Below are 18,023 nucleotides of genomic sequence, written 5' to 3'. Positions count from 1 at the left end.
CTCATGTCCTTTGTATCAGAGAACATGAGGACTGCAGATGCTGGAGATTAGAGTCGAGAGTGTGGTGCTGGAAAAGCACAGCAGGTCAGGCAGCATCTGAGGAGCAGGAGAATCAACGATTCATGCATAAGCCCTTTATCAGGAATGAGGCTTGTGGGCCGGGATGCTGAAACATTGCTTCTCCTGCTCCTCGGATATTGCCTGACATGCTGTGCTTTTCCTGTCCTTTCTATTATCAAAGTGCTTAGTTCTACACAGACCAATAATGCTCATGTTTTCTCCTTTATTTGTACACATCACATTTGGTTGCAAAACATTCTACCATTTTTTCTTACATTCTGGAATCATCAAATGTTGCCTTATAATTCTTTCTCATCTTTTTAAAAGCCTCCTGCAAAATTAAATCTTTTTCCTTCACCTATTTTCATAACTTTTCTGCCTGATGTTACATGCAATTTTATGAAGCAGTTTGGGACATTTTTTAAACATTAAAAGACTATACAAATGCAAGTAATAACTAAGAATCCATTCAAGGTCATCCTCTGTAATCTGCAAGTACTACTTGAGACTGTATGCAGCAATGTGAAGAAGGCTGTATTAAGAAAGATAAATCTAGGCTTAAAGGATCATCTTCATTTAGTGCAGTACAAGAAGAATACTTATTTTCTATCACCCTGCCATTCTCTCAAATCTTGTCAGGATGCCATTTTGTTTGTGTGTTTTTTTTTCATTTCTAACTACTGGCAGTTAGCAAATAGCACAATCAGTGTGACAGTACCCTTTGTGCTATACATAGCCACCAAAATACCTTAAAGGAATCCAGTCTGTTACGAGTACTCTTTATTATGTTATGGATACATTCTTCTAAGAATAAATATCCAACAGATAATTGATATTATTCAGCATTTTCTTTTTATGGTTTCTTCTTGATCAAAATGACAATTGGTATATTTGAAACCTTTGATCAGTGAATTCTACATGCAGTTTTTGCATTTTTATCTATTGTGTAGAGGCTGTTAGTAAAAATATATAATGCTAAATACTATAAATCAGAATTAAAAATAATAACCACAGGTAATATTACAATATGCATAAGAGTGAAAACATTTATTTTAACATTTATATTCAGAAACCAGTCAAATGGACTTGAGATAATATATAATGGAATATTTTAGGAGCAGCTTTCTGCATAACGTCTTTTTTTTTAAAAACGTGATGAGTTTTATTCATGGCAAAATGCGCACAGATTGCTTTTTTGTACTTGAACAGTTGCAGCTTGATATTGAATGATCTCGCAAATGAGAATGACTTTCATTTTTATTTCTTTCCTCCCATGTGTGGTAATGAAATACTTGATAAATCCTGAACGAATTTACTGTAATCACCACAGCGTGAAATCACTGTAAGGTATGACAAAAAGAGTGATGTTTTGAGCCCGAAAAAAGGAGAAGGAACATGATGAAGTCATTGACACTACTGATGGCCTTTCAAAACATAGTAAAGTCTCATCTGAGTAGAGCTTTAATGTGCCTCAGTCTGTCTTTGTTTCAAATATCTCCTTCTTTTTTAATAATGTGCCAAGATAGTTAAATGCAGAGAACCAATTGCAGAAGCTGGTTATTTAAATGGTATCTTTTCAGCCACAAGAAAATTTGATTAATTGCTTTTGTTGTGAACCTTAAAAATATGCTGTATTCTGCACAAAGTAACTACAAATGCATTAAATTTGATCTTCTGAGTAGTGAATCTGTTTTGCTTTCAAGTAAATCAGTTTTTATTAAACATAACTGAAAATTTTCTGAAGTTATGTCAATGAATGTTGTAAATAAGAAGTATATAGAACATTTAAATGTGTTTTTGCCAATGGATTTATTCTTTGGTGCAGAAAGAACCCTGTCTTCCTCCAACATCAATTATGAACAATTTAGTTTGTATTTGTGTTCAAGTAAAATATACATAATTTATAAGTGGCACCCAATGAAATCACAAAATACCATGTAAGTAACTAGCACTCGGGTTGTGTCCAAAAATCATTTAAATGTGATATTTTGTATTCTTTCCCCCCATAGAATATTGGAAGTGGGGAGTAAATTCAGTCTTACATATATTAGCCACATTCAGCACCAATTATTTTTAAAACTTAATTGTGAAGTAACTATTTTTAATCACTTCTATATTTGATGAAGAATAGTATAAAATACTCTGACGAGAACCTACAATAACATTTTTGGTGTGGTTTACAAGGATAGCAGTTGGTGAAGAAAAATTATACATAGAGGCATTTGCATCTTAAAGGATTTGAGATTTTCTGAAATTGATTTATGGGGATGGGAGCCACCTCCCCAGTGCGTGGTGATGTTGCTTCTGAATTGTTTACAGAGGTTAATTCAATGGGCTGTTATCAGAAAGTTATCTTCTTTCTCTTTCCAGAAATCTATAGTTTTAAAATGAATTTTGGACAACTCCCTATTGCTTTCACGGTACATATGTGCTTTTCTTTGTGCTAGCAGCTAATCTTGATGTCTTCTCTTTCTGTCCATGACTATTTCATCAATTGTCTCGCATTGAATAATTCTGAACTGAACAGAGGAAACTTCGCTGGGATATGTGAGGACAACTTGTGTATTTTGAGTTTTGTCTTCAACCCTTAAATATTAATTTCCGGTTAATTTTATTTTTCTTGCTGTTGGCTTCTTTGCATCTTAAGTTGTTTCTTATTTTGGCATTCCTCACAAGTAGTTTTAATAAGTTCAGTGTGTCTTGAATATTAAGAATCTAGTGAACAAAAAGGTTTGGTATTCTGATTGTGCACTGACTTTTGAAGGTATTCTGTATTTCTCATTTTAAAATTGAAATGATGATCATTGTGTTTTCTTAATTTAGAAAAATGCAGTATAAATATATTGATTTTTACTGAAATGGCCTACTCAGCAAATTAGAGAACTGTTCTTTGATTTCAATTGCTGATGAGAAATGAGCCCTAGTTTATCATTTGTAGGTTGCATGAAGTTCCTTTATTTACATTTGTTTAACTATATGTGAAATAATGAGAAATTATTATGTTTCCATTGTGTTGAACAATGTGCTATTAGTAATTAAACTAGGGTAATTTTAGAAATTAGTACTTGGGAATATCAAAGGGAAAGTCCCACGAAAATAATGTCAAAAGACAGCTTGCACGGAGGCATTCATAGAATGAGAGCAGGTCTGGAAAAGGGCAGCTTAATTACATCAGTATACATATGGATGTATTTGTATCGGTATTTGCTATATCAACAGATAATGTTCAGAGGAGTAGCATGTAAATAAGGATGCATCCGAAAGGCTGCATAGGCTGGGACTTCTTTCACTGCAGCATAGGAGGTTGAGAAGCAACCTGACAGAAGTTTATAAAATAAGGAGGGATGTAGATAGAGTTGTTGGTAATTATCTTTTCCCTAGGATGGGGGATTTCAAGACGAGAGGGCACATTTTTAAGGTGGGAGGAGAGACATTTTAAAAAGACATGAAGGATTCGCATGTGGAGTGAATTTCCAGAGGAAGTGGTGAATGTGGGTACAGTTGCAATATTTAAAAGACATTTGGATAACTACATGAATAGGAAAAGTTTAAAGGAATATGGATCAGGAGCAGACAGATGGGATTAGTTTAGTTTGGGATTAAATTTGGCATGGACTGGTTGGACAGCAAGGTCAGTTTCTGTACTGTATGACTGTATGGAGATTGTTATTTGTAATGGGACATGTAAAATGGGAACCAAGCAATAGCAATCTGACTTGTAGGAGAGGTAGTAAAAGAGAATAGTATAATCAGCTCATTGAAGGTTGTGGAGATGTTTCATTGAATTCTAAGGGATATCATGTAAGGTAGTTTGGGCTGGGGTTAACTGATAGAGTGAGTTTAATTGCATTTCTGGGAGACTGTACAGGAAACTGATATGCAGTGGTTTTTCCAAGAGCTTTGGAGATGAAGAGGAAGGATACACGTAGAGGAGTGGTTAGAAAGGGTACCCTTTTTTGGGAGTGGAATGATGCAGGCCATTGAAAATTGCTTTGGGAAATCATGAGTGACTTGGTTGCAATTGTGAGGGATGTATGAGGATACTGATGCCAAAGCTGCTGAATACACCAATTTAGCTCTTATGTTTCATAGATTCCCTACAGAGTAGAAGCAGGTGATTCAGTCCATCAGGTCCATACAGACCTTCTGAACAGCATCCTACCCTGACCCAGCCCATCCCTGTAATCCTGCATTCCCATGGCTAATCCAACTAACCTACATATCCCTGGGCACTTAAAAGCAATTTAGCATTGCCAATGCACCTAACCTGCACATCTTTGAACTGTTGAAGGAATTAGGAGTATCTGGAGGAAACCGACACAGACATGAGGAGAGTGTGTAAACTCCACGCAGACAATTACCCAAGGTTGAACCCAGGTCCCTGCCGTTGTGAGGCAGCAGTGCTAACCACTTGAGCTACCATATCACCTCACATATCTTTAAAACGTTTTCTTTGCTCCTCAGGAGCAGTATTTATTGCCACTATCTTTTGACATTTGTCCTTCTGTAGTTTTAATGCCTGATAGATTATTTTAAAAAGTTTGGAATTCAGAAAAATGAATTAAGGCCCAACTGTAAATATCTCTTGTTCAAACAAAACCCATTTATTTATTGTACAGTTGAAGAATTTAGTTAAAAGATGCTTTTATTACACTTGAGAAATAAAATAATTGCTATCTTGCACAGTTCCTTGCATTTCTTTCCCAATTCATTTTAGTGAGATATCGCATCTCAGGCTGTCATCCAACAGAGAAACAAATTAGAATTTGAAATTTGCATATTACTCAAGGTTTATGACACGGGGGCAGTCAACTCCACATGTGGCTTTTAATTCTCATAATTATGCAATATTTCCTGTAGAATGCAATTATCTGTAGCTAATTAACTGTATAAACCTTATGTATCAAAGCAACAATTGATGCTTGTTGAAATTATTTACAAAAAGTATCCAGCTTGAAACTGTATTAAAGAAGAAATTCAAACAAGTGTATTTCGTCCATTCCCACAAAACAATTTATTGTAAAATCTACCTTTAGCATAGAAAAATATCAGAAGGCATAACAAATGCATAAAGGAAAAAAAGTCATGCACCTAGCCAAAGAAAGAGATTTGGAATGACCAAAAGCTTAATTAAAGAAATAAGTTTAAAAGAGGATCATTAAGGTGAAATGGAACATGGATGAGATGTGATGAAGTCATTTTTGAAAGTTAATTTTAGGTGAATGAAGCCTTGCAGCTTGTAGTTGGGAGGAGAGAAAGGAATCATTTTAAATTTGAGGTATTAGGTGAGGAATGTGTGGTGAATAGTGATGCAAGTTAATGAAACTCAAAAATGACAGGGATAATGTGGAATTATGGTTGTCAGTCGTCTTGGTTGCCCAGGAGATTCCCAGAATAGAACAGGATCCTTCTGAGCATTGTTGCAAGCAGCGTGACAGAATGCTACACTTTTAAATCTCACTCTAGTAGCCCCACCACGCCCTCTCCTGTCACATGGTCCTATTTACTTCAATAACCTCTGTCACAAATACAAACCCTTCTCCCTATACTTGCTGCAAAGATTTTCCTATCGGGGAGTTACAAAAGCAGGATTAACTGGTTTCTGATGTAAGTGAATGTGAGCATGAATATGAATGAGAAAAACAGAGATTCAAAGGGAAAAGGTTGTGGGTGAGGGTGAACTTAGTCTAGGGATCATAGGATTGTGGAATGGGCATGGATGTGTGGCTGGTAAGAAAGCAGGACAAGATTGGCATCATGCAAAGAGGTGACTCTGAAATTGCATAGGACCTTGCAATTGGGCAGTAGCAATATAGTTTGTGGCAAAAAGAGAGCAGCTACTGAATGAGTGAGATCTGTGAATTACTTGCATTTGGAACTACAAAATTTTATTGAAAGGAAAGTGTAGTGATTGTAACGATGTCAGCCAGGTGGACCTCATAGAGTATAAGTTCCCTGATTGGGACTGTTAATCTGGTCAAATCAAGGAACCCTGGCTGGCAGGTATACATGGAAGTGTCAGAGGTTTTGTTCACTCTGAGAGCTGGCTCTGCGGAAACTGGATTAATGTCAAGGGCTTTCTACGTATAAATAAAGGGTGACTTGGTGATGGGATATTGGCCTCTGGAATGTTTTCAGTTGGGAAGTGAGTGGGATTAATGATGTAACCATGCAAAAGCGACTACTAGCTGAAGCCCAACTGGACTTCAAACAGACACTGCAACTAGCTTTCTCTTTGGGAAATGCAGCAAGTGCAGCTGATTTGCAGGGTATTCCAATGGAAGTGGACACGTTCACCATTCCAGTTGAACTTGAGGAACAGCACTTGAACAAAGGCAATTGCATTGCCTCACTCAGCACATATCCTGAGGGACTTTAAAGTCATCCCACAGCAAAACCCCAAAACAAAGCCAAGTTTCATACAAACTGTTAAAAAATTTCTTCAGGATCCAGGTTGGCAAGCCTTTTTAGTTGCTGCCTGAGTGCAGACTTGAGAGAGCAAACGAGTCCCACTTTGGGGCAGCACGGTGACTCAGTAGTTAGCTCTGCTGCCTCACAGCATCAGTGACCCAGATTCAATTCCAGCCTCGGGCGACTGGCTGTGTGCGGTTTGCGCATTCTCCCTGTGCATGTGTGGATTTCCTCCAGGTGCTACGGTTTCTTCCACAGTCCAGAGATGTGCAGGTTAAGTGAATTGGTCATGCTAAATTGCTCATTGTGTTCTGGGATGTGTAGGTTATGTGCATTCGTCCAGGGTAAATATAGGTAGGGGGTATGGGTCTGGGTGGGTTACTTTTCAGAGGATCGGTATGGACCTGTTGAGCCAAAGGGCCTGTTTCCACACTGTAGGGATTCTTGTCCTAAATTGAGTAAGAGGAGGCCAGCAACCAGGGGAGTGCACACCCCTGGAAAGTCCAGGTACATCTCGTTTGGAATGCTGGTTCTTATAAATTGAATGTTGCTAAGCAATCAAAATAAACATCTGGTTAAATGGTCACCAAGTTCTAATGGAAGTCAATATTCAGTAATCACAGAACGACTCTTTTTAACAAAATTTGCCCTGGAGTCTAATCCTTAAGTTTGTGCAAGATCATGGCTAGACTGAGACCCTTTACCAAGGAACCTTTACACACTAAGTGTACAAATTAGGTTCTGGTCTTTTATGAGAAGCAGTCGATTTAGTTACTACTGATTGCAATAAAATCAAGCCCAAGCTTGATAGGGTGTAATTTGTTGAGGCAGATTCACCTAGGTTGAATCAACACTTTTCGATTAGAAAATGGCTGCATGTGTGAAGTCCTAATTAAATACCCATAAATTTTTCAGTAAGGTTTAGAGACTATCAAAGGAGTAAAGGCCATCTTGCATGTTGACCAGAAAGCAATCCATGATTCTGCCAGGTCTGTCCAGTGTCATTTACCTTATGGGCAAAACGAGAGACACAAATCAAAGGACTGTTCTGCGTAATCCAAGATGGAAGACGGGAAAAATTTCTGGCTGTAACAGCTGCTCCTTTATTGAGGTATTTTAGGTGCTGGAGGTGATTTCCTCGAATTCTAAGAGCAGCAATTACTGCTTCATATGCTGTTGCATTGCTTTGGAACTTTGGAAAAAAAAGTCAAAACAACAGCAGTTTTAAAAGGGACAAGAACAGACAAAGGAAGCACATGGTGAGGTCATTGCAAGAGAGAGAGAACCTGCACAGTTACTGCCTTTGCTGTTTGAATTCATGTATTGTTGGACATTGGAGTGCATCTAAGAAAATTAATGAACAGTGAAATTCTCAACTGATCTTGGAGGAACTGTTGGGTGAAGTTCAAATCACAAGAATCAGATAAGTTAATCTTTGTTTTAAGTGTGGCCTACAGAGAATCTGCAGTACTGAGTAGAGTGGGTTCTTTCTTGATTAAATGTTTTTGGAGATGTCTTGATTAAACTTAAAATATAAGCCATAACTATTAACCTGGGGCAGTATTTGTAGAGGAATAAGACAATGTTATTTTCTGGGTCTGTAGATTGTGAAGGAGCAAAAATGGCCTTTAGTAGAGTGATATGTACTTCTTGTCAGATATGGGAGTTTAAAGAGATTTTAAGGGTTACTGCAGATTATTTGTGCCATAAATGCTGCGAATCTTAACAGATCGATTTGTATCATCGATAGTCACAGGTGCCCGAAGACCTGGAGGTTGGCTAACGTGATTCCACTGTTTAAGAAGGGCGGTGAGGACAAGCCAGAGAAATATAGGCCAGTGAGCCTGATGTCGGTGGTGAGCAAGTTGATTAGGGATAGTCAACATGGCTTTATGCGCGGGAAATCATGCCTCACAAACTTGATTGAGTTTTTTGAGGAAATAACAAAGAGGATTGATGAGGGCAGAGCGGTAGATGTGATCTATATGGACTCCAGTAAGGCATTCGACAAGGTTCCCTATGGGAGACTGATTAGCAAGGTTAGAGCTCATGGTATACATGGAGAACTCGCCATTTGGATACAGAACTGGCTGAAAGGTAGAAGACAGAGGGTGGTGGTGGAGGGTTGTTTTTCAGACTGGAGGTCTGTAACCAGTGGAGTGTCACAAGGATCGGTGCTGAGTCCTCTCCTTTTTGTCATTTAGATTAATGATTTGGATGCGAGCATAAGAGGTACCGTTAGTAAGTGTGCAGATGACACCAAAATTGGAGGTGTAGTGGACAGCGAAGAATGTTACCTCAGATTACAACAGGATCTTGATCAGATGGGCCAATTGGCTGAGAAGTGACAGATGGAGTTTAATTCAGATAAATGAGAGGTGCTGCATTTTGGGAAAGCAAATCATAGCAGGTCTCATACAAAGTTTGGGAGAAGATTTGTAGCTTGGGTGCTCGTTGTTGTGGTTCTGTTCACCGAGCTGGGAATTTGTGCTGCAGACGTTTCGTCCCCTGTCTAGGTGACATCCTCAGTGCTTGGGAGCCTCCTGTGAAGTGCTTCTGTGATGTTTCCTCCGGCATTTATAGTGATTTGTGTCTGCCGCTTCCGGTTGTCAGTTCCAGCTGTCCGCTGCAGTGGCTGGTATATTGGGTCCAGCTCGATGTGCTTATTGATTGAATCTGTGGATGAGTGCCATGCCTCTAGAAATTCCCTGGCTGTTCTCTATTTGGCTTGTCCTATAATAGTAGTGTTGTCCCAGTCGAACTCATATTGCTTGTCATCTCAGTGTGTGGCTACTAAGGATAGCTGGTCATGTCGTTTCGTGGCTAGTTGTTGTTCATGGATGCGGATCGTTAACTGTCTTCCTGTTTTTCCTATGTAGTGATTTATGCAGTCTTTGCATGGGATTTGGTACACTACATTGGTTTTGCTCATGCTGGGTATCGGTCTCATACACTTAATGGTAACGTCCTAGGGAGTGTTGCTGAACAGAGACCTTGGAGTGCAGGTTCATAGCTCCTTGAAAGTGGAGTCGCAGGTCGATAGGATAGTGAAGAAGGCGTTTGGTATGCTTTCCTTTATTGGTCAGAGTATTGAGTACAGGAGTTGGGAGGTCATATTGCGGCTATACAGGACATTGGTATGATCACTGTTGGAATATTGCATGCAATTCTGGTCTCCTTCCTATCGGAAAGATGTTGTGAAACTTGGAAGGGTTCAGAAAAGACTTACAAGGATGTTGCCAGGGTTGGAGGATTTGAGCTATAGGGAGAGGCTGAACAGGCTGGGGCTGTTTTCCCTGGTGCTTCGGAGGCTGAGAGGTTACCTTATAGAGGTTTGCAAAATTGTGAGGGGCATGGATAGAGTAAATAGGCAAAGTCTTTTCTCTGGGGTCGGGGAGGTGCAGAACTAGAGGGCATAGGTTTAGGGTGAGAGGGAAAAGATATAAAAGAGACCTAAGGGGCAACGTTTTCACATAGAGGGTGGTACGTGTATGGAATGAGCTGCCAGAGGAAGTGATGGAGGCTGGTACAATTGCAACGTTTCAGAAGCATCTGGATGGTTATATGAATAGGAAGGGTTTGGAGGGATATGGGCCGGGTGCTGGCAGGTGGGACTAGATTAGGTTGGGATATTTGGTTGGCATGGACGGGTTGGACCGAAGGGTCTGTTTTCATGCTGTACATCTCTATGACTCTATGACTGGAAAGCAAGGGAATCATCAAACCAGTCCATTTTGCAGCATGGACAGCAAAGGTTGTACCGTTTGTGAAGCCTGACCGGTCGGTTTGCCTTTATGAAGAGCTTAAACAAACAATAAACCTCTTCCCAGCTGGATAAATACCCAATCCCTCACATTGAGGATTCGTACGCAAAGCTGGCAGGAGGGTTGCCCTTCAAGAAGCTGGGTGTGAGCCATGCATACTTGCAGTTACGGTTGTATGAAGACTCCCAGAAATATCCTATAATTGCTTCTCATAAGAGTTTGTACCAATATATGAGACTGCCATTTGGGGTACCCTCAGCCTGTGCAATTTCTCAGCAGGCAATGGAGAACATTTTACAAGGTCTACATCAGGTTGCCATTTATCTAGATGACATGCTACTAACTGGGAAGACCAATAGGAGCATTTCGAGAACTTCGACATAATCCTCAGGTGTTCCTCCAAGTGTGCTTTAGAAGGGGTGAATGTGTATTCTAAATGTGTATTCTAAGCATTCCAACTGACCTACTAGGGTGACAGAGTCGATGACCAATTTACACCCATAGGAAAATAAAATGAGGGCAATCAAAGGTGGCCTGGCTTCCATGTCTATACTGGAACCTCTGACTTCCTTTGGGTTGGTGAATTATTACAGCAGGTTCACAACCTTTGCTCCATTCTGGCATCTTTGCATCAACTCTTTAAAATGGATCTATCTTGGAAATGGTCACAACCCCAAGCTGTAGCTTGCACTTGAAGTGAAAAAACACTTATCATCCTTTGAGGTGTAGGCACACTCTGATCCCAAGTGAAATCTGGTATTGACATGCAATGCCTCCCTCTACGATATTTGGGTGGTATTAACTCATAGGCCAATGGGGAGGAACGCCCAATAGTGTATGCATCCAGGACTTGGGCTAATGCAGACGTAAATATGCCTGGGTTGAGAAGGAAACGTTGGAGGTCACATTTGGAGTCAGAAACATCCGCCACTACCTTTTTTATGGTAAATTTGTATTAGTAACGGACTGCATACTCCAGCTGGGGCAACTTACAAAGGACAGTACTGTGCCGCCCATAGCTTCAGGCTGAATTCAGCTGTGGGGTCGCCATCAGATGCTGGTTGAACTCCACCAGAGTCATCCAGGGCTTCCAAAATGAAGATGTTGTGGGAAGTTATGCCTGGTGGCCAGGATCCAGGATTGGATGCAAACATAACTGCATTGGTAGGGCAGTGCCCAGAGTGCCAACAAGGATAACAATTACTGTCAGCAGTTCTTCTAATTCGTGGGAATAGCAGGTAAGCCCTGGACTCAGTTGCATATCAACTGGATTAGTGGTGCTGGAAGAGCACAGCAGTTCAGACAGCATCCAACGAGCAGCGAAATCGACGTTTCGGACAAAAGCCCTTCATCAGGAATGAAGGCAGTGAGCCTGAAGCATGGAGAGATAAGCTAGGGGAGGGTGGGGGTGGGGAGAGAGTAGCATAGAGTACAATGGGTGAGTGGGGGAGGAGATGAAGGTGATAGGTCAAGGAGGAGAGGGTGGAGTGGATAGGTGGAAAAGAAGATAGGCAGGTCGGACAAGTCAAGGAGACAGTAACTGAGCTGGAAGTTTGAAACTAGGATGAGGTGGGGGAAGGGGAAATGAGGAAGCTGTTGAAGTCCACATTGATGCCCTGGGGTTGAAGTGTTCCGAGGCGGAAGATGAGGCGTTCTTCCTCCAGGCGTCTGGTGGTGAGGGAGCGGCGGTGAAGGAGGCCCAGGACCTCCATGTCCTCGGCAGAGTGGGAGGGGGAGTTGAAATGTTGGGCCACAGGGCGGTTTGGTTGATTGGTGCGGGTGTCTCGGAGATGTTCCCTAAAGCGCTCTGCTAGGAGGCGCCCAGTCTCCCCAATGTAGAGGAGACCACATCGGGAGCATCGGATACAATAAATGATATTGGTGGATGTGCAGGTGAAACTTTGATGGATGTGGAAGGCTCCTTTAGTGCCTTGGATAGAGGTGAGGGAGGAGGTGTGGGCACAGGTTTTACAGTTCCTGCGGTGGCAGGGGAAAGTGCCAGAATGGGAGGGTGGGTCGTAGGGGGGTGTGGACCTGACCAGGTAGTCACGGAGGGAACGGTCTTTGCGGAAGGCGGAAAGGGGTGGGGAGGGAAATATATCCCTGGTGGTGGGGTCTTTTTGGAGGTGGCGGAAATGTCGGCGGATGATTTGGTTGATGCGAAGGTTTGTAGGGTGGAAGGTGAGCACCAGGGGCGTTCTGTCCTTGTTACGGTTGGAGGGGTGGGGTCTGAGGGCGGAGGTGCGGGATGTGGACGAGATGCGTTGGAGGGCATCTTTAACCACGTGGGAAGGGAAATTGCGGTCTCTAAAGAAGGAGGCCATCTGGTGTGTCCTATGGTGGAACTGGTCCTCCTGGGAGCAGATATGGCGGAGGCGGAGAAATTGGGAATACGGGATGGCATTTTTGCAAGAGATAGGGTGGGAAGAGGTGTAATCCAGGTAGCTATGGGAGTCGGTGGGTTTGTAAAAAATGTCAGTGTCAAGTCGGTCGTCACTCATGGAGATGGAGAGGTCCAGGAAGGGGAGCGAGGTGTCAGAGATAGTCCAGGTAAATTTAAGGTCAGGGTGGAATGTGTTGGTGAAGTTGATGAATTGCTCAACCTCCTCGCGGGAGCACGAGGTGGCGCCAATACAGTCATCAATGTAGCGGAGGAAGAGGTGAGGAGTGGTGCCGGTGTAATTACGGAAGATCAACTGTTCTACATAGCCAACAAAGAGACAGGCATAGCTGGGGCCCATACGTGTGCCCATGGCTACGCCTTTGGTCTGGAGGAAGTGGGAGGATTCAAAGGAGAAATTGTTAAGGGTGAGGACCAGTTCGGCCAAACGAATGAGAGTGTCAGTGGAAGGGTACTGTTGGGGACGTCTGGAGAGGAAAAAACGGAGGGCTTGGAGGCCCTGGTCATGGCGAATGGAGGTGTAGAGGGATTGGATATCCATGGTGAAGATAAGGCATTGGGGGCCGGGGAAACGGAAGTCTTGGAGGAGGTGGAGGGCGTGGGTGGTGTCTCGAACGTATGTGGGGAGTTCCTGGACTAGGGGGGATAGGACAGTGTCGAGGTAGGTAGAGATGAGTTCAGTGGGGCAGGAGCATGCTGAGACAATGGGTCGGCCAGGGTGGTCAGGCTTGAACTGGGCAGATCCTTCCATGGGCTGAATGTTCTTAGCCATTGTGAGCGCCCATTAAAAGGATGTGCATAGAGGTCATTCATCAAACACAGGGACACAATTGAAAAACTGCACAGAAGTGTTCGTCACAGATAACGGGCCATTGTTTACCAGCAGGAAACTTGAATATTTGCAGAAGTTGAATGATATTTGGCATATAAGGACAGCTCCATATCATCCATCATCCAATGTTCTGACGGAAAGAGCAGTCCAAACTTTGAAGGCAGGCTTAAAGGACAGCCTATATAGCTTCACTAGACAGCAAACTTCCCTGGTTCCTATTTGATTATAGGATCACCCATCATGCAACTACAGGGATAGCTCCAGCAGAGTTGCGAACAGAGACAATACTCCATGCCAGGTTAAATTTGATCTTCCAGGACCTGGAGCAGAGGGTGAAACAGCATCAGGTACGCCAATGTCAGCCACAAGACTCTGGTAAGCAAGTGAGACAGTTTAGTTCCAATCAGGAAATCCTGGCTGACAGATCTAAACAGGAGTGGCAGAGGCTCTGTTCATGCAGAGCCAGCTCTCGGAGGAACTGGATCAGTGTGTAATAAAGAGTGACTTGGTGATGGCATACCAGCTTTTGTAGAGTTATTACAGGAAGGATATGATCCAAATCTGAAAAGAGAAAAACTGATTTATGTTTTGGATGGGGATGCTTTGTCAGATATGTATACCTTCCTTCATTTTAAAAGCAAAGCCCAGTTATCCCATTTTAAAACATCTGTAAATATATTAGCAATATATAGCATTAGAAATGAAATTATTTTTACTGTTAAAAGGATGACTTTACACGTGTAAAGTAGATATAACGTTAAAAGCATAAGGTTCCCTCCAGGTTTTAGATGTATAATGCCCTCTACTGACAGCTAAACATAAGTCAGGTTTCTGACATGAGAAAACCTAAAATTTGAGTATAATAAATTTGCAAATCTAGGTAGTGAATCAATTTCAGTATTAGTTTCTATTTTCTCTTATCATATACTTTCCCATAAGTATTGATGGAATACAATTCCATATGCACAAAGCACCATCGACAAGACGATTTGTTATCAGCTTTGACAGTGAGGCTTCAGAAGTAAACAGTAGGGAGTGTCATGCATGAGTTAATACTCTCTCTTTACTTAGTATCTGCAGATAAATGCTTCCAGAAGCTGTTACTGGAAAACAGATCAAGGGAGATAACCCTGATCAGTGGTCCCCGAACCTTTGTTTTCCAAATCGCATTGAGACCAGTTAGAGTCATAGAGGTGTACTGACCATTCAGTCCAACTCATCCATGCCAAACAGATATCCTCAATAAATTGGATCCCATTTGGCCCATATCTCTCTAAACTCTTCCTATTCATATACCCATCCAGATGCCTTTTAAATATTGTAATCGTACCAGCTCCCCACCCCCCTTCCTCTGTCAGACCATTCTGCACACATACCACCCTCTGCATGAAAACGTTGCCCCTGACGTCCCTTTTAAGTCTTTCTCCACTCAGCTTAAACCTATGCCGTCTAATTTTGGACTGCCACACCCCAGGAAAAATACTTTGTCTATTTACCCTATCCTTGCCCCGTGTGATTTCATAAACCTCTATAAGGTCACCCCTCAATCTCTGATGCTCCAGGGAAAACAGCCCCAGCCTATTCATCCTCTCCCTGTAGCTCAAATCCTCCAACCCTGGTAACATTCTTGTAAATCTTTTCTGAACCCTTTCAAGTTTCACAACATCCTTCCAATAGGAGGGAGACTAGAATTGAGCGCAGTATTTCAAAAGTTGCCGAACCAATGTCCTGTACAGTTGCAACACAATATCCCAAATCCTCAATGCACTGATCAAAAAAGGAAAGCATACCAAATGCCTTTTTCACTATCCTATCAATCTCAACTCCACTTTCAAGGAACTATGTACCAGCACTCCAAAATCTCTTTGATCAGCAACACTCCCCAGGACCTTACCAATGAGTGTATTAGTCCTACCCTGATTTGCCTTTCCAAAATGCAGCACCTCAGATGTATCTAATTCTAGTGTCACTGACCTGTTTGAGGCCAGTTAATTCAGTACTAATTTGGAATTGAGTTTAGGATCAGTTTGTAACACCAGCTTTTACAATTGGGACTCCTGTTGACTATTTTGTTAGTCAAGTTAATAGAATATAACTTTCCACTTGAAAGTTTAATTGATATAAGATTTAAAAACTTGACATAAAACCTTTCCTGAACATTATGGAAATAATTCAAATTTAGTAATCTTATCGAAGATAGAGTAACACAGCATGGAAACCACTCTTCAGCCCATACTGGTCCATGCTTACCGTGGCTCCCACTCAGCTAGTTCCAATTGCCTGCATTTGGTCCATGTCGCTCTAAACGTTTCCCTTCCATGTAGCTCTCCAAATGTCTTTTAAATGTTGCTATCTTACCTGCCTCAACTACTTTCTCTGGCAGTTCATTCCATAAATGCACCACTCGCTGTATGAAAAAAATGCCCCTCAGGTCCTTTTTAAAACTTTCCCCTCTCACCTTAACCCTATGCCCTCCAATTTTCAATGTCCTGACCCTGACTAAATGCATTCATCCTATCTCTGTTCCTCGTGATTTTATGCACCTCAATAAGGTCACCCCTCATTCTCCCATGTCCCATGGAATGAAGTCCTATCCTGGCCAACCTCTCCCTATAACTCAGGCCTACTAAGTCCTGGAAATATCCTCATAAATCTTGTTTCCACTCTTTGAGGTTTAACTCTGTCTCTCCTATAACAGACCGAACTGTACTCAATATCATAGAAACATAGAAAAATACAACGCAGTACAGGTCCTTTGGCCCTCGATGTTGCGCCGATCCAAGCCCACCTAACCTACACTAGCCCACTATCCTCCATATGCCTATCCAATGCCTGTTTAAATGCCCATAAAGAGGGAGAGTCCACCACTGATACTGGCAGGGCATTCCATGAACTCATGACTCGCTGAGTAAAGAATCTACCCCTAACATCTGTCCTATACCTAACACCCCTTGATTTAAAGCTATGCCCCCTCGTAATAGCTGACTCCATACGTGGAAAAAAGGTTCTCATGGTCAACCCTATCTAAACCCCTAATCATCTTGTAAGCCATATCGAAGTGCATCCTCACCAACGATGTTTACAACTGTAACTTAACGTCCCAACTCTTGCATTCAGTGCATCAATTGATGAAGCCCAGCATGCTAAGTGCCTTCTTCACCACCCTGTCTATTTGAGACGCCGCTTTCAACAAACTATGTACTTGTACTCCCAAGATCCCTCTGTTTCACAACACTCCTCAGCTTCTTCTCATTTACTGTATAAATCCTACCTTGGTTTGACTTTCCAAAGTGCAACCCCTCACATTTATCTGTATTGAATTGAATTTGTCCATCGTCAGCCCACTTCCCATCTGATCAAGATCGCTCTGTAATTTTTGATAACCTTCCTCGCTATCAATGATACCTCCTAATTTTGTATCATCCACAAATTTATAATCGTGCCTTGTACATTCACATCCAAAGCATTTGTGTAAATAATAAATAACAAAGGTCCCAGCACCGACCCCTGTGGCACACCACAAGTCACAGACCTCCAGTCAGAGAAACAACCTTCTACCATCACTCTCTGCTTCCTACCTTCTAGCCAATTAGCTAGCTCTCCCTGGATCCCATGCAACCTAACCTTCATGACCAGCCTGCCATGTGGGACCTTATCAAAGGCTTTACTAAAGTCTAGTGTGCCAACAGAAGGGATAGTTTCTTTTTAAAAGTACAGAACCAGTTTTAGATTAGATTAGATTACTTATAGTGTGGAAACAGGCCCTTTGGCCCAACAAGTCCACACCCACCCGCCAAAGCGCAACCCACCCATATCCCTAACCTAACACTACGGGCAATTTAGCATGGCCAATTCACCTGACCTGCACATCTTTGGACTGTGGGAGGAAACCGGAGCACCCGGAGGAAACCCACACAGACACAGGGAGAATGTGCAAACTCCACACAGTCGCCTGAGGCAGGAACTGAACCTGGGTCTCTAGCGCTGTGAGGCAGCAGTGCTAACCACTGTGCCACCGTGCTGCCCAAAATGCTAGTTGTCAAATTTTAGAATTAAGTAATTTATAACAAATGTTTTGTATTGTTCTCTACCAGCATTGTTTACTGTAGGAAGGTTTAATTTTGCAATTACTAAAGAATATTATTGTGGGTCAAATTTTTCACCTGATACTAACTTTTTGTTTATTTCCATAGAGCAGCCCTTGCCTCTGCCCACCAAGGCCAACCTCTGCCAGATAAGCTAAGTGTCCTTGAAAGTACACCACAGGTTAGAGGACTGCATACAATTATCAGGTAACTTCAGATGTGCTTTCATGTGTTTTAAGAAATGTATGATTTACGTGAAGCAGAGTACCTTACCAAAAGGGTATCGAAGTCTGCTAACATTTTATTTGTACAGCAAATGGGTATACTCAATGAAGGAATAGAAAAAACTGAGGACTGCATATGAGGGAGATCAGAGTCGAGAGTGTGGTGTTGCAAAACCACAGCAGGTCAGGCAGCATCTGAGGAGCCAGAGAAATGAATTTCAGGCATAATGAAAGACTTATGCCCAA

At 42.0% G+C, this 18,023-nt stretch overlaps 1 protein-coding gene across 3 annotated transcripts in view; it reads left to right on the top strand.

The window, feature by feature from the left end:
- The window catches only part of LOC140463549 (uridine-cytidine kinase-like 1), a 184,918-nt gene that overhangs the window by 117,678 nt on the left and 49,217 nt on the right, over nucleotides 1-18,023 (top strand). For 2 of the 3 annotated variants that reach the window (XM_072557694.1, XM_072557712.1), the window contains exons 8-9: nucleotides 2,588-2,607; nucleotides 17,662-17,760. In XM_072557694.1, coding sequence (XP_072413795.1) covers nucleotides 2,588-2,607; nucleotides 17,662-17,760 — 119 coding nt within the window. Of the gene's footprint in view, nucleotides 1-1,390; nucleotides 1,408-2,587; nucleotides 2,608-17,661; nucleotides 17,761-18,023 lie in introns of all 3 variants that reach the window. The other variant, XM_072557703.1, reaches the window with a different exon arrangement.

This window comes from Chiloscyllium punctatum, chromosome 3 (genome assembly GCF_047496795.1).
Source record: "Chiloscyllium punctatum isolate Juve2018m chromosome 3, sChiPun1.3, whole genome shotgun sequence".
Lineage (NCBI taxonomy): Eukaryota > Metazoa > Chordata > Chondrichthyes > Orectolobiformes > Hemiscylliidae > Chiloscyllium > Chiloscyllium punctatum.
Note: the sequence above shows the minus strand (reverse complement) of the source record. Positions and strands in the feature narration are given on the sequence as shown.